The sequence below is a fragment of the Hippocampus bargibanti genome, linkage group LG11, assembly GCF_051943395.1.
Source record: "Hippocampus bargibanti isolate YZ-2025 linkage group LG11, ASM5194339v1, whole genome shotgun sequence".
NCBI lineage: Eukaryota > Metazoa > Chordata > Actinopteri > Syngnathiformes > Syngnathidae > Hippocampus > Hippocampus bargibanti.
In genome coordinates, this window is record NC_142744.1 from 19,483,333 (window position 1) to 19,499,591 (window position 16,259).

General features: G+C 42.6%; 2 protein-coding genes and 1 long non-coding RNA gene across 4 annotated transcripts in view; 2 read left to right on the plus strand and 1 right to left on the minus strand.

Annotated features, from left to right (window-relative positions):
* Positions 1 to 2,170: 2,170 nt before the first annotated feature.
* Positions 2,171 to 3,516, plus strand: cebpd (CCAAT enhancer binding protein delta). The gene has a single exon (XM_089007681.1). It carries the CDS (start codon positions 2,303 to 2,305, stop codon positions 3,149 to 3,151), a length of 849 nt encoding a protein of 282 aa, XP_088863807.1. The 5' UTR covers positions 2,171 to 2,302; the 3' UTR covers positions 3,152 to 3,516.
* A 15-nt stretch (positions 3,517 to 3,531) lies between these two features.
* The window catches only part of spidr (scaffold protein involved in DNA repair), a 55,987-nt gene continuing 43,259 nt past the window's right edge, over positions 3,532 to 16,259 (minus strand). For both annotated transcript variants that reach the window (XM_089007680.1, XM_089007679.1), the window contains exons 12-20: positions 13,809 to 13,899; positions 12,105 to 12,233; positions 11,957 to 12,016; positions 11,151 to 11,349; positions 8,635 to 8,778; positions 7,240 to 7,333; positions 7,060 to 7,174; positions 5,798 to 5,854; positions 3,532 to 3,910 (exon numbers count right to left, since the gene is read on the minus strand). In XM_089007680.1, the coding sequence (XP_088863806.1) occupies positions 3,791 to 3,910; positions 5,798 to 5,854; positions 7,060 to 7,174; positions 7,240 to 7,333; positions 8,635 to 8,778; positions 11,151 to 11,349; positions 11,957 to 12,016; positions 12,105 to 12,233; positions 13,809 to 13,899 (1,009 nt within the window). In that variant the 3' untranslated portion in view covers positions 3,532 to 3,790. The remainder of the gene's footprint in view (positions 3,911 to 5,797; positions 5,855 to 7,059; positions 7,175 to 7,239; positions 7,334 to 8,634; positions 8,779 to 11,150; positions 11,350 to 11,956; positions 12,017 to 12,104; positions 12,234 to 13,808; positions 13,900 to 16,259) is intronic.
* On the plus strand, positions 7,343 to 8,779 carry LOC148891874 (uncharacterized). Its single transcript, XR_016116393.1, has 2 exons — positions 7,343 to 8,390; positions 8,602 to 8,779. It is a non-coding gene; the product is annotated as an uncharacterized LOC148891874 (long non-coding RNA).

Genomic DNA, 16,259 nt, shown 5'->3' on the forward strand with positions numbered 1-16,259 from the left:
CAAAATCACGTCCAGTTGTAGAAATATTTTCCATTTCTTGTTTTCTTATAATTTTAAGCAATTAATTGTATAATTAAAAAAATACATATTTAGAAACTCATTTGACACAGGTTACAATTAAGACGTTTAAATGCGTTCTCTTATTTTTCTTTATGTCGACATGAACCCTGCAACAGTGCACATTGACCGCGAAGGGGCGCAATTTCGAAGTTATTATTTTTTTATGTTCACAAACGTTGTGCTTGGGTCGAAATTATTCCAGTCCTTGAAACCTCTGATTACTGGGACTTCCTGACATACGACACTGCGCATTTCGGTTGACACAATGAAGCATACTCACTTATTGTCGCACATGCTGTGTGTCATAAATGTTTTATGATATTGGCCTACAAGGGGTCGGATAAAAAAAATATGTATGCTGCAGCAAAGGAAGTGCTAGACTCCTTGAAATATAATTATGCATCATTAATATGATGATAAATAGACTGAAGAAATAGAAGAATAACATCAAGAAGTTAACAGTAATCTACAATCAAGCCTATTCTGATTTGATAATTGGCACCATGCTGCCTCTCGGAGGTCCGACTTGATACGACGAAGATGAGACGATTGAAAGGTGCTTGATCGGTGTGCTTCGTTGGTCATTCGGAGTACACCACACGATAATTTGTCGACTGTTTGCACATTTCTGTCGTTCAGTTACTGTTTTGTAACTCAATCTGCATCATTTGCCTAAATGAATGGTTTATTATAGTATGTTATGTCCTTAAATGTAAAGGTTATCTAATGTAATACGTATATATTATTTTGTTATGGTCGGTTTGTCTCCCTCCACTCCAAAAATCTGATCAGAGCATAATCACAATTAACCCACCCAACTCGTCATATGTCGATTCGCTAAAATGAAATAAGATTTCACAATCGAATCAGGACATTTGTTTCCTGCTTTGGATAATGTGGTAACCAATGGTTACTTTAAACTACAGGTACAGTAGTTAGTTATTTACAATGATAAATGCATCTCCAAGATGGCACCCGAGAAGGCAGCTGTCAGTTAGTGCTCTCACGAGCCTTACTTGTTTTGTTGTTTTTGTGTTGTTTTGTGTTTTGTTTTGTCACTTTGAGTTGGTGTGTGTCGTGTGGAACGGATATAGATTGTTTTTCAGCATTTTTGGCCCCGACATTCATCAAGAGGATACGCTGCTGAGCGGTTGTGTCTTTTCGGCAGCATGAATATGCCAGCACTGTTTTTGATTTGGGAGGAATGTCAGTGCCATTTGCCTGTCATCGCTGGACAGCTCTGGTGCGATTCTGCTTTTTTGCATCTGTAATGGGCAGCATTTTCACAGCCCCACTTTGTTGTACGGAAAAGTTGGTGCTGTTGGGACTGTCTGCGCCTGGATGGATGCATGGCTTCAGGAGCCTGCGATGAGAAGAAAGGAGCATCAGTGCAGAGCACCGATGCGTATGTGGAACTGTCGCGGCTTGGAATTGAAGCGGATTTACGTGGGCCAGGAGGTGTGAGACAATCTCTTTTCGTCAATGAATGCTTCGGCTTCGTGTATGTTTTCAACATTTAGCTTGTAGAAGATGCACATTCCACAATGACGTCTCTGTTCCACTGGCGCTTTGATCTTCTCTTTCATCTCGAACTGCTTCATGTAACAAAGAGGGTGCAGAAAGTGCTTAAGATTGAATGGCTGTCTTTGCATTTTGTGTTGTATCACATTATTAATGAGTTTTTGACTTCAAGAGTGGCTATTTTTACAGTGGCTCCTGTACTGTATGTGTTTTTGTACTTCTTTTCTCTTACTTTCTAAACTTTGCTGCTGTGAAATGCAAATTTCTCCACTGCGAAGGGGGAGAGAGTGGGCTGTTTTTGGCAGCACCAGCAGCAGCAGCAGCACACCACCCTCGTATTTAGATGGATACCAACTGTCCAGCTGTCTTGGGGCCAGGATTCTGCGTGTTCCGAAACTTTGCAGCAGGATGTAAACATTTCAGAGCGCTTCGCGAAGTCGTAGTAAAAAAAAAGACAGGCGCGCCCCCTGTTCCCTACAAATGGGAAGTTACCAGAGATCATGTGACCCCGCTCCCAACCTGACTGGCCCGCTGGAGGGAGGGTGTGCGTGACGTCGGTGCGAAACGATACAAAACAGTGCGCCAAAGTTAGCGACGAGTCAGAAGCCTCAACTTGACAAGGCGTCAAAAAAGCGCTCTGACAGCAGTGATTGAGGATCAGGAAGTGAACTCGGACCAGCACCACACTTACCCGCCCCGCGTGGACAAGCCAGCAGAGTTCATGTGTGACATATACAACTTTGACCCTCACGGCGTGTCTCCACCATGCAACATGAGTTGGGCGATGGAGCCCGCTAACTTCTACGAGAGCGCGAAGCTGGGGGGTCCGCCTTTGGGCCCGTGCAAGCCGGCCATCCGGGCGGAGGAGGGGGCTACCATGGCGGAGCTCACCGCCCCGGCCATGTACGACGACGAAAGCGCCATTGACTTCAGCCAGTACATCGAGTCCATGACGTCCGTGCCTAACTTGGAGCTGTGCAACGACGAGCTCTTTCTCGACCTTTTCAACACGGTCAAGCAGGAGAAGGCGGAGCTGTACGCCACACAGGGCTCAGTGCTGCCCGGCTGCGCGGTCCCGTACGGCTTTGAGCGGAAATCGGACTCGGCGCTGCTCAACAAGGGTCCTTTCGGGGCGCCCATCAAGCAAGAGTCCGACTGGAGCGACAGCGATATGTCGTCTTCGTTGCCGTGTCAAATCGAAACCTGCGCGCAGACTTCGGTCAGCCTCCCCACTGGGCAGCCGACGCCGCCCACCACGCCGGAGCCCGTCTCGGCCAAGGGCTCGCCGCGCAAGTCCGTCCGTGAAAAGACGAAGAAGGCGGTGGACAGGTTCAGCATGGAGTACCGACAACGGCGCGAGAGGAATAACATCGCCGTGCGGAAGAGCAGGGACAAGGCCAAGATGCGCAATTTCGAGATGCAACAGAAGCTGATCGAGTTGAGCTCCGAGAATGACAGACTGCACAAAACCATCGAGCAGCTCACCAGGGAGCTCGGTGGCCTTCGAGAGTTCTTCAAGCAGATGCCCGGGGCCTCCTACGGGGGGAACGTCAGCACGGAGGCTCGGTGACCGGGTGACGCCTCCACGTGTCTCCTTGAGCCCTCTCTTATTTCGAATGAACTTTTTTTTGAAGACATACCTCAGAGACAATGCGTTGTTTACCATCTGTACCAGATGTATTTTAAGCTTACCATAATGGCACTGGAAAACATATGATGTTGCTGCCATATTTTTGTGAGACTCGTTTTTCTCTCCCTTTGTATTATTAAATTATTTTACCACTGCATTTACACTATGTCATACATACCTGCCATGGTACACATTTTATAATTCCAGACTTTGTATGAGAGCCAGAGCATGATCTTTTTTCTATAGTTTGTATGATATTTTTTTGTTTATGGATGCTACAATAAACAAAAACAACAGTAAAGGTGTACAGTGGGCTGTGATGAAATCAAATGTCGACAGTAACGCAACTTTATTTTATATATACAGTATATATGCACACACGCATTTTTTAAATAAATGTGCCACAAGTGAAGTGATAGAACACGTGGGCGGTTATGACAGGACTCATACCATTGGTCCACATAGGGCCAGTCAACCGCTACGCCACACCAACACCACCTTATTTTCCTGCTGCAGAGTGCTCCCCTCGTGCACTCACCAAGAGGCCCTAAAAAGGGGGGTAAGTTGAGAAAAAAAGCCTCAGAGACAGATCTCTTCCAGGCTGATCCACAGTGAAGGTCTCCTGGAGACTGCGCGAACATAAAGAGTGAGGGGGCCCACTTCTTTCCCCAGCACAGTGGACACATCATATTCTGAACACTGAAACCACAACACACACACACACAATAAATGTTTAGTATTACACATTCACAGTTGTAATGATCTCAGGTCATTGATGTCAATTGCACTGGGAAACCAAAAAAAAAAAACCATAGACATAAATGCCTTGCCTCCAAAGCTGCAGTTGGTAAATACCCCTGTTCAAAATATCTCGACAGTGTAGACATAGTTGATTCTACATTTGCAGTTTGCCATGAGTAAATTCACCTATTTGCAGATTTTTGTGGAATCTCTTCTCCATTAGTGATGGGAAAATGAATTTACATACACGCATAAGTACATACATACGCACAGTCACACGCACGCACGCACGCACGCACGCACGCACGCACGCACGCACACACACACACACACACACACACACACACACACACACACACACACACACACACACACACACACACACACACACACACACACACACACACACACACACACACACACACACACACACACACACACACACACACACACACACACACACACACTTCCTGATTTCTGTCAAAATCCTCCAAAAGTCATGCTTCTGTGACAAAATATTGGGTGCAGTTGCTTTCGCCGGCACTATAGCATCTGTTCAATTGGTTTAATAAATACTGTAATGTATCACCGTGTCTGCTTCAGGTCATGAAAGATTTGCCAAATGAAGACTACTAGCATAATCCATCACCACATCTTAGCGGTACATTGTTAAATGTATTCATAATTGCCAGTTTCCGTTCGTAATGTGTGAATCCAGCGAGTTTCACACATAAATGTGCATCTTCAGTAAACTATAAAAGGGGAAAAAACACATTTGCCTTTTCATTGGGTTCAGTGGAACTTTGGCAAACAATGTTCCCTCTAATTTTTCATGTGTCTGAGCAGACACACAAGCTCCCTGAGCACACTGAGGACCACTGTGAGCAACATCAGATGTGTACGCTGTGGCCACACACCAGTACCACGCCAGTATCACGGCGCGTATGGGCAGGGCACATTTGCGCTGTTCTGCTCCGAATGGCTGCGTAGCGTACGCGAACTGTACAGCCTTATTGGCTGGACACCTGTCACCCATTGAGTTACATTATAAATGTGCGCTGCATAGATGTTCTTGTGCGTTGAGTATGTGCAAGCGGTGCGCGATTGCGCACGCGCGCAGCTTAGAGGGAACATTGGTCACAAAGTCAGCAGACTTTCTTACAATCCCAGGAGTGTCGCAGCCATCGATAATAACTCTTGAGCTTTGCTGTGCAGTCACATGTTCATTACATTAACCTGATCTGCAGTTACAGTAAATTATCATCATAATTATTGCCGTGCGCAAACAGGTATTGTGTGTACATTGTGAATCATCACAATTGTCACCGTGACGTACAGGTATTGTCGACTGTGCACTGAGCTGTGAGGGTAAAGCAATATTTGATGAGGCTTATAAGCATTTCAATTGCTTGGGAGCATAGTTTGCGGTTTGTTTATTATTTCATCTGTTTTATAAACAAGTCTAATATCTTCTGGCAAAGTGTTATTTGAAAAAATGGATTCATTAAGGTCTTCCCAAGAAGCGCCTGTGCGTCTATCCGTCTACCTAAGCAGTACACCAATTAGCTGTTTCATAGATAAGCCACAGGAAAATAAATAAATACAAATCCGTATCTCAGCCCAAAATTAATATTTTGTCACACTACATTCCAAAGAGATTCTATCAATTACAGAACAATGGTGTTGAAAATCTGCATATATCTCAAGTGGACAATAACAACTGGGGGATTAGATCAGTTTTATCGGTATTTGACTTTAAAAGAACATCAATGCGGCCCGCCTCAGCCCAGTCTTATGTAACAAAGTGAGTACAGTATACTGTGATTAAAAAAAAAGTAAACCTACCGCTGCACGCTCCAGCACGGCCGTGTCAAGAAGGGACATGATCGTATGATACTGCAGCTGTGTCGTGGTGAGAGAGGGAAAAAAATGACGGTGTGTTAACATTATTATTGCTAATAATCCTCTTAAGACCCCAAATTAAAACTCATGATTCACCACTAATGTGCACCAGATGCTGAGCGACACATTGACCCCGAGTGTAAATAACATATAGTGCGTATCAGCAGAGAGAAAAATGAGGACTTTATTGCTTTGCATGACTGATTACAACGTTACGCAACAACAAGATACTGTATTTACACCTATATAAACACTTGAAAACATGTTTGCATTGTTTTCCACAGAATCTATCACACACACGCGCACATGCACGCACACACACACACGCGCGCACACACGCACGCACGCACACACACACACACACACACACACGCAAGTGCGTGCATTAGTGTGTGTGCGCATTTGAGTCTTCTAGAAAATATCTTGATACTTGAAATTAAATTAAATTTATGAAAGAATGCATTAATGAAAGTCATGGCCTAGTGTGGACTGGTTACCGTGTTGGCCTCACAGTGCAGCAGTAAATGGTTCAATTCTGGCTCCGCCCTCCATGTGGAGGTTGCATGTACTCCTAGTGCCCGTGTGGGTTTTCCCCGGGTGCTACGGGTTCCTCCCACATTCCCAAAACATGCATGGCACTCAACTAAATTGTCCGTCGGTGTGAATGTGAGGGGAGGCAGTTTTTCTTCTATTTGTGCCCTGCGATCAGCCCAACCAATTCAGGGTCTACTGCCCGAAGACAGTGAAGATGTGCTTCATCACACCTCACAATCCTTGTGATGATAAGCAAATCAGAAAATGGATGGATTGATAAATGAAAGTCTAACGGACCGCCACGCTGTCGTGGAATACCTTCAGAGATTAAAAAAAAAAAAAATCAGACTTTTGTAGGTATTCCTCAAATCTTTAGTTTTTCAAGTCTGTCTGTCAAAAAAGGTCAAGAAAATAACACCCTTTGTGAATACTACATGTTTTAATGTCGAGATGCTCAATTACAGCAAACTGAATAATCTTTACTTGCATTGGTTGGCCACAGTTCAAATGGGTTCAAAGTTTAACGTTTGGGCGATATGAGTTTCTGCTGACGTCACATGCAGAGCTGGTGAGGCTTGTCTGACTTTTGAGGTATGTTGTTTTATCTGTCGTGAAACTGTACCATTTGTAGGCATTTGCTTAAATTCAGTCAATACATTAAGCACACTCACCTTAACCTTTATGGTGCAATTTTGGACAGAAGCAGAACTCAGGAAGACCTCCATTTGCACTTTGGTAATTGGCTTTTCTATCATTGACTTGCAAGAGACACAGTGGAGATTCCAACTGTGACAAAAAAAACATGTTAACAATAGCAGCCGCAGGGCCGGTCCCTCATCTTGAAAATGTACCCTGGTGAAGGTATCGGTCGTAATTCATGGCTTCCGCATTGGCTGCACCCGGGCAAGGAGTAAGATGCATTCTCATCTACACCAACAATCACACCTGGGAAGATAAAATGCAAATCCGCATGCGTGTTACAACAATCGGTATTGGTTGATGTGTTAACGTATTGAAATTAAACAAGTCAACCGTTTTAGTTTGCCGAATTCTTAGTCTCATAATTATCTGTTGAATCTCCGCAAAGGAACTTGCCCCAATGCAATAAATGAAAATCTAATTTTTGAGGATTCTCAGAAAGGTTGAAAAAATTAGCCCTGACACCAGTTTAGCTGGGCCACCCAAAATTGGGTGTAATATCAAAACTGGATGCACAACCAAGTTGAGGAGACCTATAGCTAAAATCGATAAGGAAGACTGCCATTTTGCTGCAAAGGATTTGCCCAAAGGAGCCTCAGAAGAAAGCAAGAATCTTTCGCAAATGGATGACATCATGTTTATTATGGTTGTTAAAGTCATTATAAGTGCCTTGCACGGTGGGTCCGAGAGGACAGTAATTTCATCTGTGCTGTATGTCATGCATATTAGCATATTTGACAATAAAGCTGACTTTGACTTGACACAAATTTGTAAAATTATCACAGCAAAAGTTTTGCCATCTCATGCAGCTGGAGCATGGCATCAAATTTTGATTTGTTTGAAGATTCGCCAGAAAAATGGGTGCGCTGCTTGACTACTTTTGGATTCTTATTCAAATCCGAGATGGCAATGAGACAAAGCAGAAACACATCTGACGACTCCCCACACACAAAAACAACACAAGTATGCTGCCTTAAATAAGGAATTGATAAGTTCTAGCACATTCTGGGCCCGAGCCCTTTCTCCACTCATCATTTCCACTAGATACAAGTCACACTTGAGCGCAAAAGATAATGTTGTATTTATTTTCACAGCCACCTGAGCAAACATGTGCGGACAGAAGAAGCGGAGGGGTCGCGGGTGTGCACTTTGCTCCTCCACTGTGACACGCATAAATCGACAGATGCAGATTATTATCCGATTTTAAGATTTTTTTTTCTGTTTTCAGCCACATTTACACAGTTGGAAGGAATCAAAGAAAACAAACACTTTTCACTGATGGCCTGTCCGTCACGCTGCAGAGGTAAATTAAACATGTTGGCGTTCTTTTCGAGCAAACATTTAAATGACGTTAAGGAAGATGCGTGTTGAAAAATGGATGCAATTAAAAGCGTGTGTTGGTCCCTGAAGGGAGGACACAGTGCTGAAAAAGGAACATTTGAAGTTTTTTTTTTTTTTTACCGACTCAAACTCAAAGACCTTGACTGACCGGTATTCTTTTTGCCTTGAGATAGGTACCTTGATAGTGCTGGGTGGGTGAGACTGACCTGTGAAAGTGCACAACGAGTTGGGCGTGACCTCTACATGGAGTGGATCCAGTCTCGCAGGTTGGGCCGGGGTCTCCTGCGTCAAGCGAGAGTCGACAGAGTCCACCACTTCAATGATGGAATGCTCCACGCACAACAGGACACCTACATGCATTAAATAACAACAATACATGTGTTACAAGCTCAAATGCTATATTTCTGTATAAACTTGAAGGCCACTTCATAAGGTAGACTTTTACATATCTACTGAAATCAAAACAAGAAAAAAAATCATAAATTCACCATAAAAAAAAGTATCTTGCCAAGAGAATCCATTTACTATCATGTTTTTAATTTTGGCAGACTTGTTTTGAATCTGAGCCTTCCGATGTGTAGTGTGTATATTCTCCGCGTGCTTTTGTGCGTTTTTCTACTCTGGCTTCCTCCTACATTCCAAAAATATGCGTGTTCGGTTCACTGAAGACACCCAATCTGGCATGAATGGGAGTGTAAATAGTTTTTCCGTGATAGCAATTTAAGATAGCCTTACTGTAAAATCTGATGAAGAACAACATAAGATATTAAATTGAAAGGGGGGCATGCTTTATAAGAAAATAAATGTTCACATTGTTTAAACTTTATTCAGTCCCGAGGAAGTACCTGGACATCATTTAAACAAACAAAAATGTACCATATTTTCCGGTGTGTAAGGCACACACGAAAGCCCTCATTTTCTTCAAAAGATCACCCTTTTTTGTATACGCAGGTGCAACTTATATATGAAGTAATATTGAGCCACAACAGGTCTCACAACTACTGTCAGCATCCACTGACTCCATTTCCAACAGTAAAAGGTGCACCTTATACTCCAGTGCGCCTTATATATGGAAAAGGTTTGAAAATACACCGTTCATTGGGGGTGCACCTTATACTCCGGTGCGCCTTATACACCGGAAAATACAGAATCACAGATTTATTGCAAAATTAATGCACGCTATGCAATGTTTTTCACATACTGTAATTAAAAGAACATGTTAAAGCAGCTACAGAGTTTTAACATTTACAAGCACTGAACTAAAAAAACGGGCTGAGTAAAATTACCCCCAAGGAAAAAATAAGAATATTAAGTGTAATTTCAGTCGGCTTAGAAACACTCATTTCTGAAAGGAGAACCACTGAGCCCATTTGTTGTTGCTAAGCAAAACAGCAAGAAGCTGGTTACCTCTCAGATAAGTTTAAGTTTCCAAGCGTTGTAAACTAGTTGCCAGCATTCTATTCAAGATGAGCATGAGACCATGTTCATGTATTGCTAACTTGTTCCACCGTTTCTTTTTCTCCCAAAATATAATTTCTTAAATGCCAATTTCACTTGACACGACACTTATTATTTGAATGAAGGATCCTTTGTATCAGTGATAAAAAGACAGATAAAGCCTCCTTGGTCATCATATGATAAAATGCAACCATGAAATGGGGGCAAATTGTTTCACTTTAGTGCGGCAGAGTGGTTGATTGGTCAGCACGTCCGCCTCACAGTGCAAAGGTCAGGGGTTTGAATCTGGGCTATGGGCTTCCTGTGTGGAGTTTGCACACAGGAAATTGAACATGGAAATGTTCTGACCAATTGTGGTCGTCATCATAATAGAAAAACAAAGAAAAATGGTAGCCAGGTGAACACAGCTATAGATTGTGCAACTAAAATTCACTCTGTATTTACCTTGTTCAGCACGAAATGCTCAAAAAATGAAAATATTAAAATAGTAATCTCGTAAACTGGAAGCAGGACCGTGACTTACTGTCACGCCAGGTGGATAGGAAGCCCTTCATTGTTACAAATACATGTTAAAACTATATTCACATAAAAAGAAAAGAGTATGAAAGCAATCAACAAAGCTTGTGTTGAAAAGGAATAGAACGTCAGAGTTCACCAAAACATACCCATGGGATGCCCACAACGCGCGTTTTCATGCTTTAATGTACTTGATATTACTTGGGTGCTACTTGTTCAAATGCATCAACATATTTTTTTGCATTGCTTTGTTCTTGACGACATGTCCTGCACAACAGCTTCTTCTTTCCTTTATTGACCAATTTTGTTTATTTTAACGAGCAAAGCTGTGTTCGAAGGAGTACTCCGACAGGTTAGTCACGCACATTCATGCCATGGCGGATGGAGTAAATATGCTCCCAAATAGCAAGTCTGTCTCTTTGTTGCGGGGCAACCAAATGGGCTGTGGTACTGGTACATGGGCCGTGGCTGGGGAGCCATGATTTCGGCGAAGATGTCGTAGCCCGTTGTTCATGGTTTTGGTATTATTTACACATGGGAATGGGGAGTGTTTTACATGGCCATTTTTGATATCTTTTATTTGAAATGGACGCAGAAAATGTATTTAAGGAGAAGAAAAAAAAGGTACAGGCATTAAATTGGAAATGGGTGCAGATGATTTGAGGAAATATGGCATTTCTAAGAACAACCTCATTATGTACAAACTATTCATATTCAGCAGTGCAAAGAAAAATAGATGAAAGATCACCGTGTTCCTTGATGGCGTCTGTGAATGACAACTGGCACATCGCAGGGTCATTCAAAGCTTTCAGGACACGGGAAGTCAGTGCACAAGAAGCATTCACATGCAAGGGCACCGTTCGCCTGCAGGGCCGGTCAGGAGAGCTTTCCTGCAGGCTCTGGTCTGTCAGTACCAGCCAAACCTCACCTTGACCAACATCGCAACTCTAAGGGCAGAAAGAGATGCAAGCGAGACATATTTAGTCATATTTGGGCTTCATTTATGTCCAATTCCTTCAACTGTAAGGGATGATTCACTCATCCCATTGAACACACAGCAGCAATTTGCCAATGTCACATCCAGACATCTAATCGGTGCCGCAGTGCACAAAGTCCACCCGGAGCTTGCTATCTCATCTTGGTCAAAGTTTAAAGGTTTGGCCAATCAATAGCAAAGAACGGCCCGGCCTCGCGTGCATTATCACGCGCGGCGATACAAGCGCTTTTCTCAAGGTCAGAGGTTGAGCTTATCAGTTAGGAGGGCAAATAAGCGGTCAAAAAAGGCGGTTTGAGTCACTTCTGGTAAACCTTTCGGCTTTACATCACCAAGTTATCACTTCAAAATAAAATTAAAGCTGTAAACAGCAATGAAACAAATCCTCAAAGTGGATGTAAAAGGCAAAAAGGCAATTTAACATCGTCCATTTTTGTGAATGTAGCTACGTTTTGACCAGAAAATACGCACAGTCAAAAATTGGTGCATTTTCAGGCTTGATGGGGCCCACCTTCAAAGCCAAATACTAGAATTCAAAGTGAAAAAGAAAAAAAGAGTACCTGTATCCTCTTGTAAATAACGGTGGATATGAAACTACAACAATATATTTTGTGGTCATTCTGCAAGTGGACAAAAGGAGAAAAAAAAAGACGTTTGAGGTTTTGGATAATTGCACAACTTCATTTCTCATCTTACTGACCACCTCACTTGTAGTATATCACGCAGTGTTTGCCCCGCTGGCGGAAGGTGCAGCAGGGACACCCTCGGATCTTCTTCCACTGGTTCCACTGAGCTCTCTTGACCTGACAGGAGGTAGCAGAAGCTGGGAGGACGTTTCTGAGAAGAAAACACAGAAATTAGGACAGGCTTCTTTCATGAAGACATGTTGCAAATGCAGCCTCATTTCTTATGATTTTCTCAAGACTCCGCTAGTCGCCTGGTAACCAACAAAACAAACAAATAAACGACTGACTCCAAAGAAGTCACTGCACCTAATCAAGCCACGTTTCCACAATGTGTCTTTATAATATGATTTATGCACCGCAAACGGTCAATTTTAATGTTACTATCCAGTACTCGATGAAAAGGTTTCTTCAGCCGTCATCTGGACTCCTTTGAAGGTGTTGGACGTTTCGCTCTTCATCCAAAAAGCTCCGTCAGCGAACTAAAGTTGTGCTGGTAGCTCTGGCCCTATATAATATATCCCTCATGTAGAGAGGTGGCGCTGCCATACCTATGCTTTGATAGGTCCCTGCTCTCGGGTTGGGGGGAGCAGTAGACTACACCCTGAAGCTAATCTGATTACTTTTTTGTCCTGTCTGATTATGTTCTAGGACTGGCCCTGATTGCCCCATTCGCTCTGGTATCACCTCATCAGCATGACTAAGCCTACGTGGTAACGATCTAAGAAGTCTGTTATAAGCACGATCCAAATTAAACCTCAAACCACCATGGCGATCTAGTGGAGTGTTTTGCTGTTTTACAAAAAAATCTTCTTTTACTCCCCTTTAAAACCATCTATTTTCTTTCACTAAGATTTTAACCTCACTGTCGTCAAATAAGTGGTTGCTAGCCTTTAGGTGCATATGTACTGCAGATTGAGCCCCACTAGCATTATCCCTGGGATGTTGATAAAGTTTGAGCATTTGTTTAGTTTCCTAAATGTATTGCTCTTTACAATCTTCATCTTTGTTTTGCCTATCTTTTGGATGCACTAATTTTTGTCTTAAAGTATTTATCGGTTTGAAAAAAGTAGGAATTTTGTGTTGCTATAGGACCCGAGTAGTTTTTTTCCCGAAACCCCTGCAATGTAAGGGACTGCTACTCCTTTCCTTTTTGTATATTCAGGATTTTTGTTTTTTTTCCCCCATTCTTTTCTTTTGACATTTGTCACTGAGGGTGACCACGGTTTGTGAGTGCTCTCCCGACATGTTTTGATGCCTTTTCTTTACTTTCAATGCATGTTTTTTCAGCCCTATGCTGGGGTGTTCTGATAACTCCTAGTTTGTGTTGTAGTGGGTGATTACATTCAAAAAGCAGGAACAGGATTGGTCAGTGTGCGTGGCCTTCCTAAAGCGCTCTGTCCTCTTCTATAATTACTTTGCTCTCCAAAAAGACGAGTTGGTTCTCTTTCATGTCGATGGACCACTCATGCACGACTAAGAGCTTACACAGATGAACTATCCAGTACTGTACTGTGCAAAAGTTGAACGCCGCATGTCAAGGTTAGTTTTAGCGGCGCTCCACCGACCGATATGTTTTGTTTAAATGATTCGAGAATCAAGAATGATGGCATTTATTTTTTTGCCCCACTGAACTCAGTCTTGTTTTGATGCTGTCGTATGTTCTTTGCTCAGTGTTATTGTTGCACAGGTGCACCGAAAAACGTCTCCGGCTAGGTTTGAAACTTACACTGGGCATGCTTGCTGTGTTTCCATGGCACTTGAAGGGGTGCTCCATCGGGGGCCACAGACTGTCGATCAAACTAAAAAGACTGGAGCGCCTGAGAGTGAAACAGGATGTAGAGTAAAGAGTGAAGAGTGAGAAGAGGGTGGGGCAGATGCTGGAAGAGCGACTGGGGGTATTTGTTGCTGAATTAAGTACTTCAGTTGAACTTTGGCAAGCAGTTTCACTTCCAGTGTAGCACAAGGGAGGCAGGCACATTCCTGACTGCCCATCTAAGCTTTCTGCTGACTATTCTTGATGGTGGTCACATTCATGTATGAATCCAAAGTATGTGTTACGTACATAAACACTGTTGTGTCTTCTTGCCTGATGTACTTTGTTATAATTATTATTGACATTTGTTATTATTTGAGGTACCTGCAGAAATTGTTCTTGTTTTTCTGCAGCAAATATTTTTGAAGTGCCTAAATGTGGATTTCTCTCTCTCTCTCTCTCTTTCTCGAACCCCCCCTCTCCCTCTCTCTCCCTTTCCATCTCCCTCTATCATTCTCTTTCTAAAAAAGACATTGAATAACTCAGAATACGTTCACTTTATTCAGCCTAAATAAATTAAGTTTGGAAGTATCCTGCAAATTTAGATGATACAAGACAATACATTTTGACAGCTGTAAGAAAGCTGCAGCTGTAAGAAAGTAAACATAAGATATTGCAACTCGAATACATTAACAGAGACCAACGGAAGTGCTTCGTGCTTAAACAAAACGAATGATGTGGACATTCTTTCAATTGGTTTTTGTCACCAAGAGAGCAACATGTGAACTGCCTGAACTGCGTTATAACCAATCCAATGTACCGTTTGCAATGAAGAACGCCTCACAGACCTGATTAGATGTTGGGTCACATTTTTTTTATCTATATATCGTCAAAAATGGAAGGGGAAAGTAGCCAAGTTTGAATCTCATGAAATGATTGAGTTTATTTTGACTGAAAGAACAGCACTACATCAAATAAAGACTTGTTGCCCCCCAAAACACTATTTACAAAATGACGTGACATATTTGTACTGCTTGATTAATCTTAATCGCTCCCATTGACAGACTACTCACGCTTGAACATGCTCCGAGCTGTCAAACCGTAACTGTTAGAAGGGAGAAAAGAAAAGACAAAAAAAGGGAAGAAATGTGTCGTCATGAGTTCACGGTATTCGGTGGTGAATGCTGCTCATTCATCTGTGTACTCTGCCGTCTTATCAGCAGCAACTTAGTCAGCCTCGTAATCAAAGGCGTCTCTTTGTAGGCAACCGGTTCTGCAGCCCATTCGAGTCCAGTGAGACTGCTTGAGCATGAGTAACAATGCTTGCGGCCACACTTGTCAGGTTCATCTTCAGGTAATTTAAACAGGTGTCAAGCCCCTCATTCATTTTTAGCACGCTGCCAAACTTGGCCTGCTATAAATGGGTTGCATGTTTTTCTTTTCAGGAATTTTTGATTTACATTCCACATGCGGTACGAGACAGACATTGCTCAGGGTGGCGGGGGCGTTGCTCCCCACTAGGATGGCAAAATGAGCCACATTGCTACTGTGTGCGCCTCATGTCTGACTTGTACGTGGTCACACGTTCGACATTTGAACAAAATATGCCGCTTCAAATTGGTGTGGGTTATTATTGGCCGGGAAAGATTGATGTTAAAGACTGACACCACAGGTACTTTATAGATATCACTTCATACATTCAAATATGGTAGAACAGTTAATATATTTTCGTATTTCAATTTAACCAGTGAAACTCACACATCAAAGATTCATTACCAAATAGAAAATAAATTTCAGAGGGCACAAATGGTAGGCTGATTGAACACTCCAAATTGTCCCTCGGTTTGTGTGTGAGAGTAATTGTTGTATGTCTTTGTGTGCCCTGCGATTGGCTGGCAATCAATTCAGGGTGTCCCCCGCCTCGTGCCTGAAGACAGCTGGGATAGGCTCCAGCACCCCCGCGACCCTAACAAGGAATAAGCGGTACGGAAAATGGATGGATGGATGGACAATCTGAAACTGAAATCTGAAACTAAAAAAACTATTTCCCCTTTAAACCTTCAACAATAAATAAATTACATTTCCAGAGGTGGTCTGCATATTCTTCCATTTCGCAGATTCTTGAAGTACCGTAAAAACAAACACATTTTATTTCAAACACAATATTAACTCATTCACTGGCACACGTGCAAAACTGTCCACTCCAGTGCCAGGGTTTTTGTCCTTTTCAATCAAATTCCGGGACCCACAGAATATTGAGTTTTAGGACTACATAAAAATTCAATGCAGCGTAAGAAACCTTAGACTTTCTTCTTTCATCGGAAAAAATAGTTAATCCCAAGTTATATGGGCCTGGAGTAATATGAGGGGCTAGTGGGGGCGGCTCTACAAAAGGAAAATGCTGTCCCCCTGTGGAAGGAAAAA

Bases quoted from the DNA above. Each gene is read 5' to 3' on its own strand.
- cebpd (XM_089007681.1), top strand. From the start codon at position 2,303: ATGTGTGACATATACAACTTTGACCCTCACGGCGTGTCTCCACCATGC.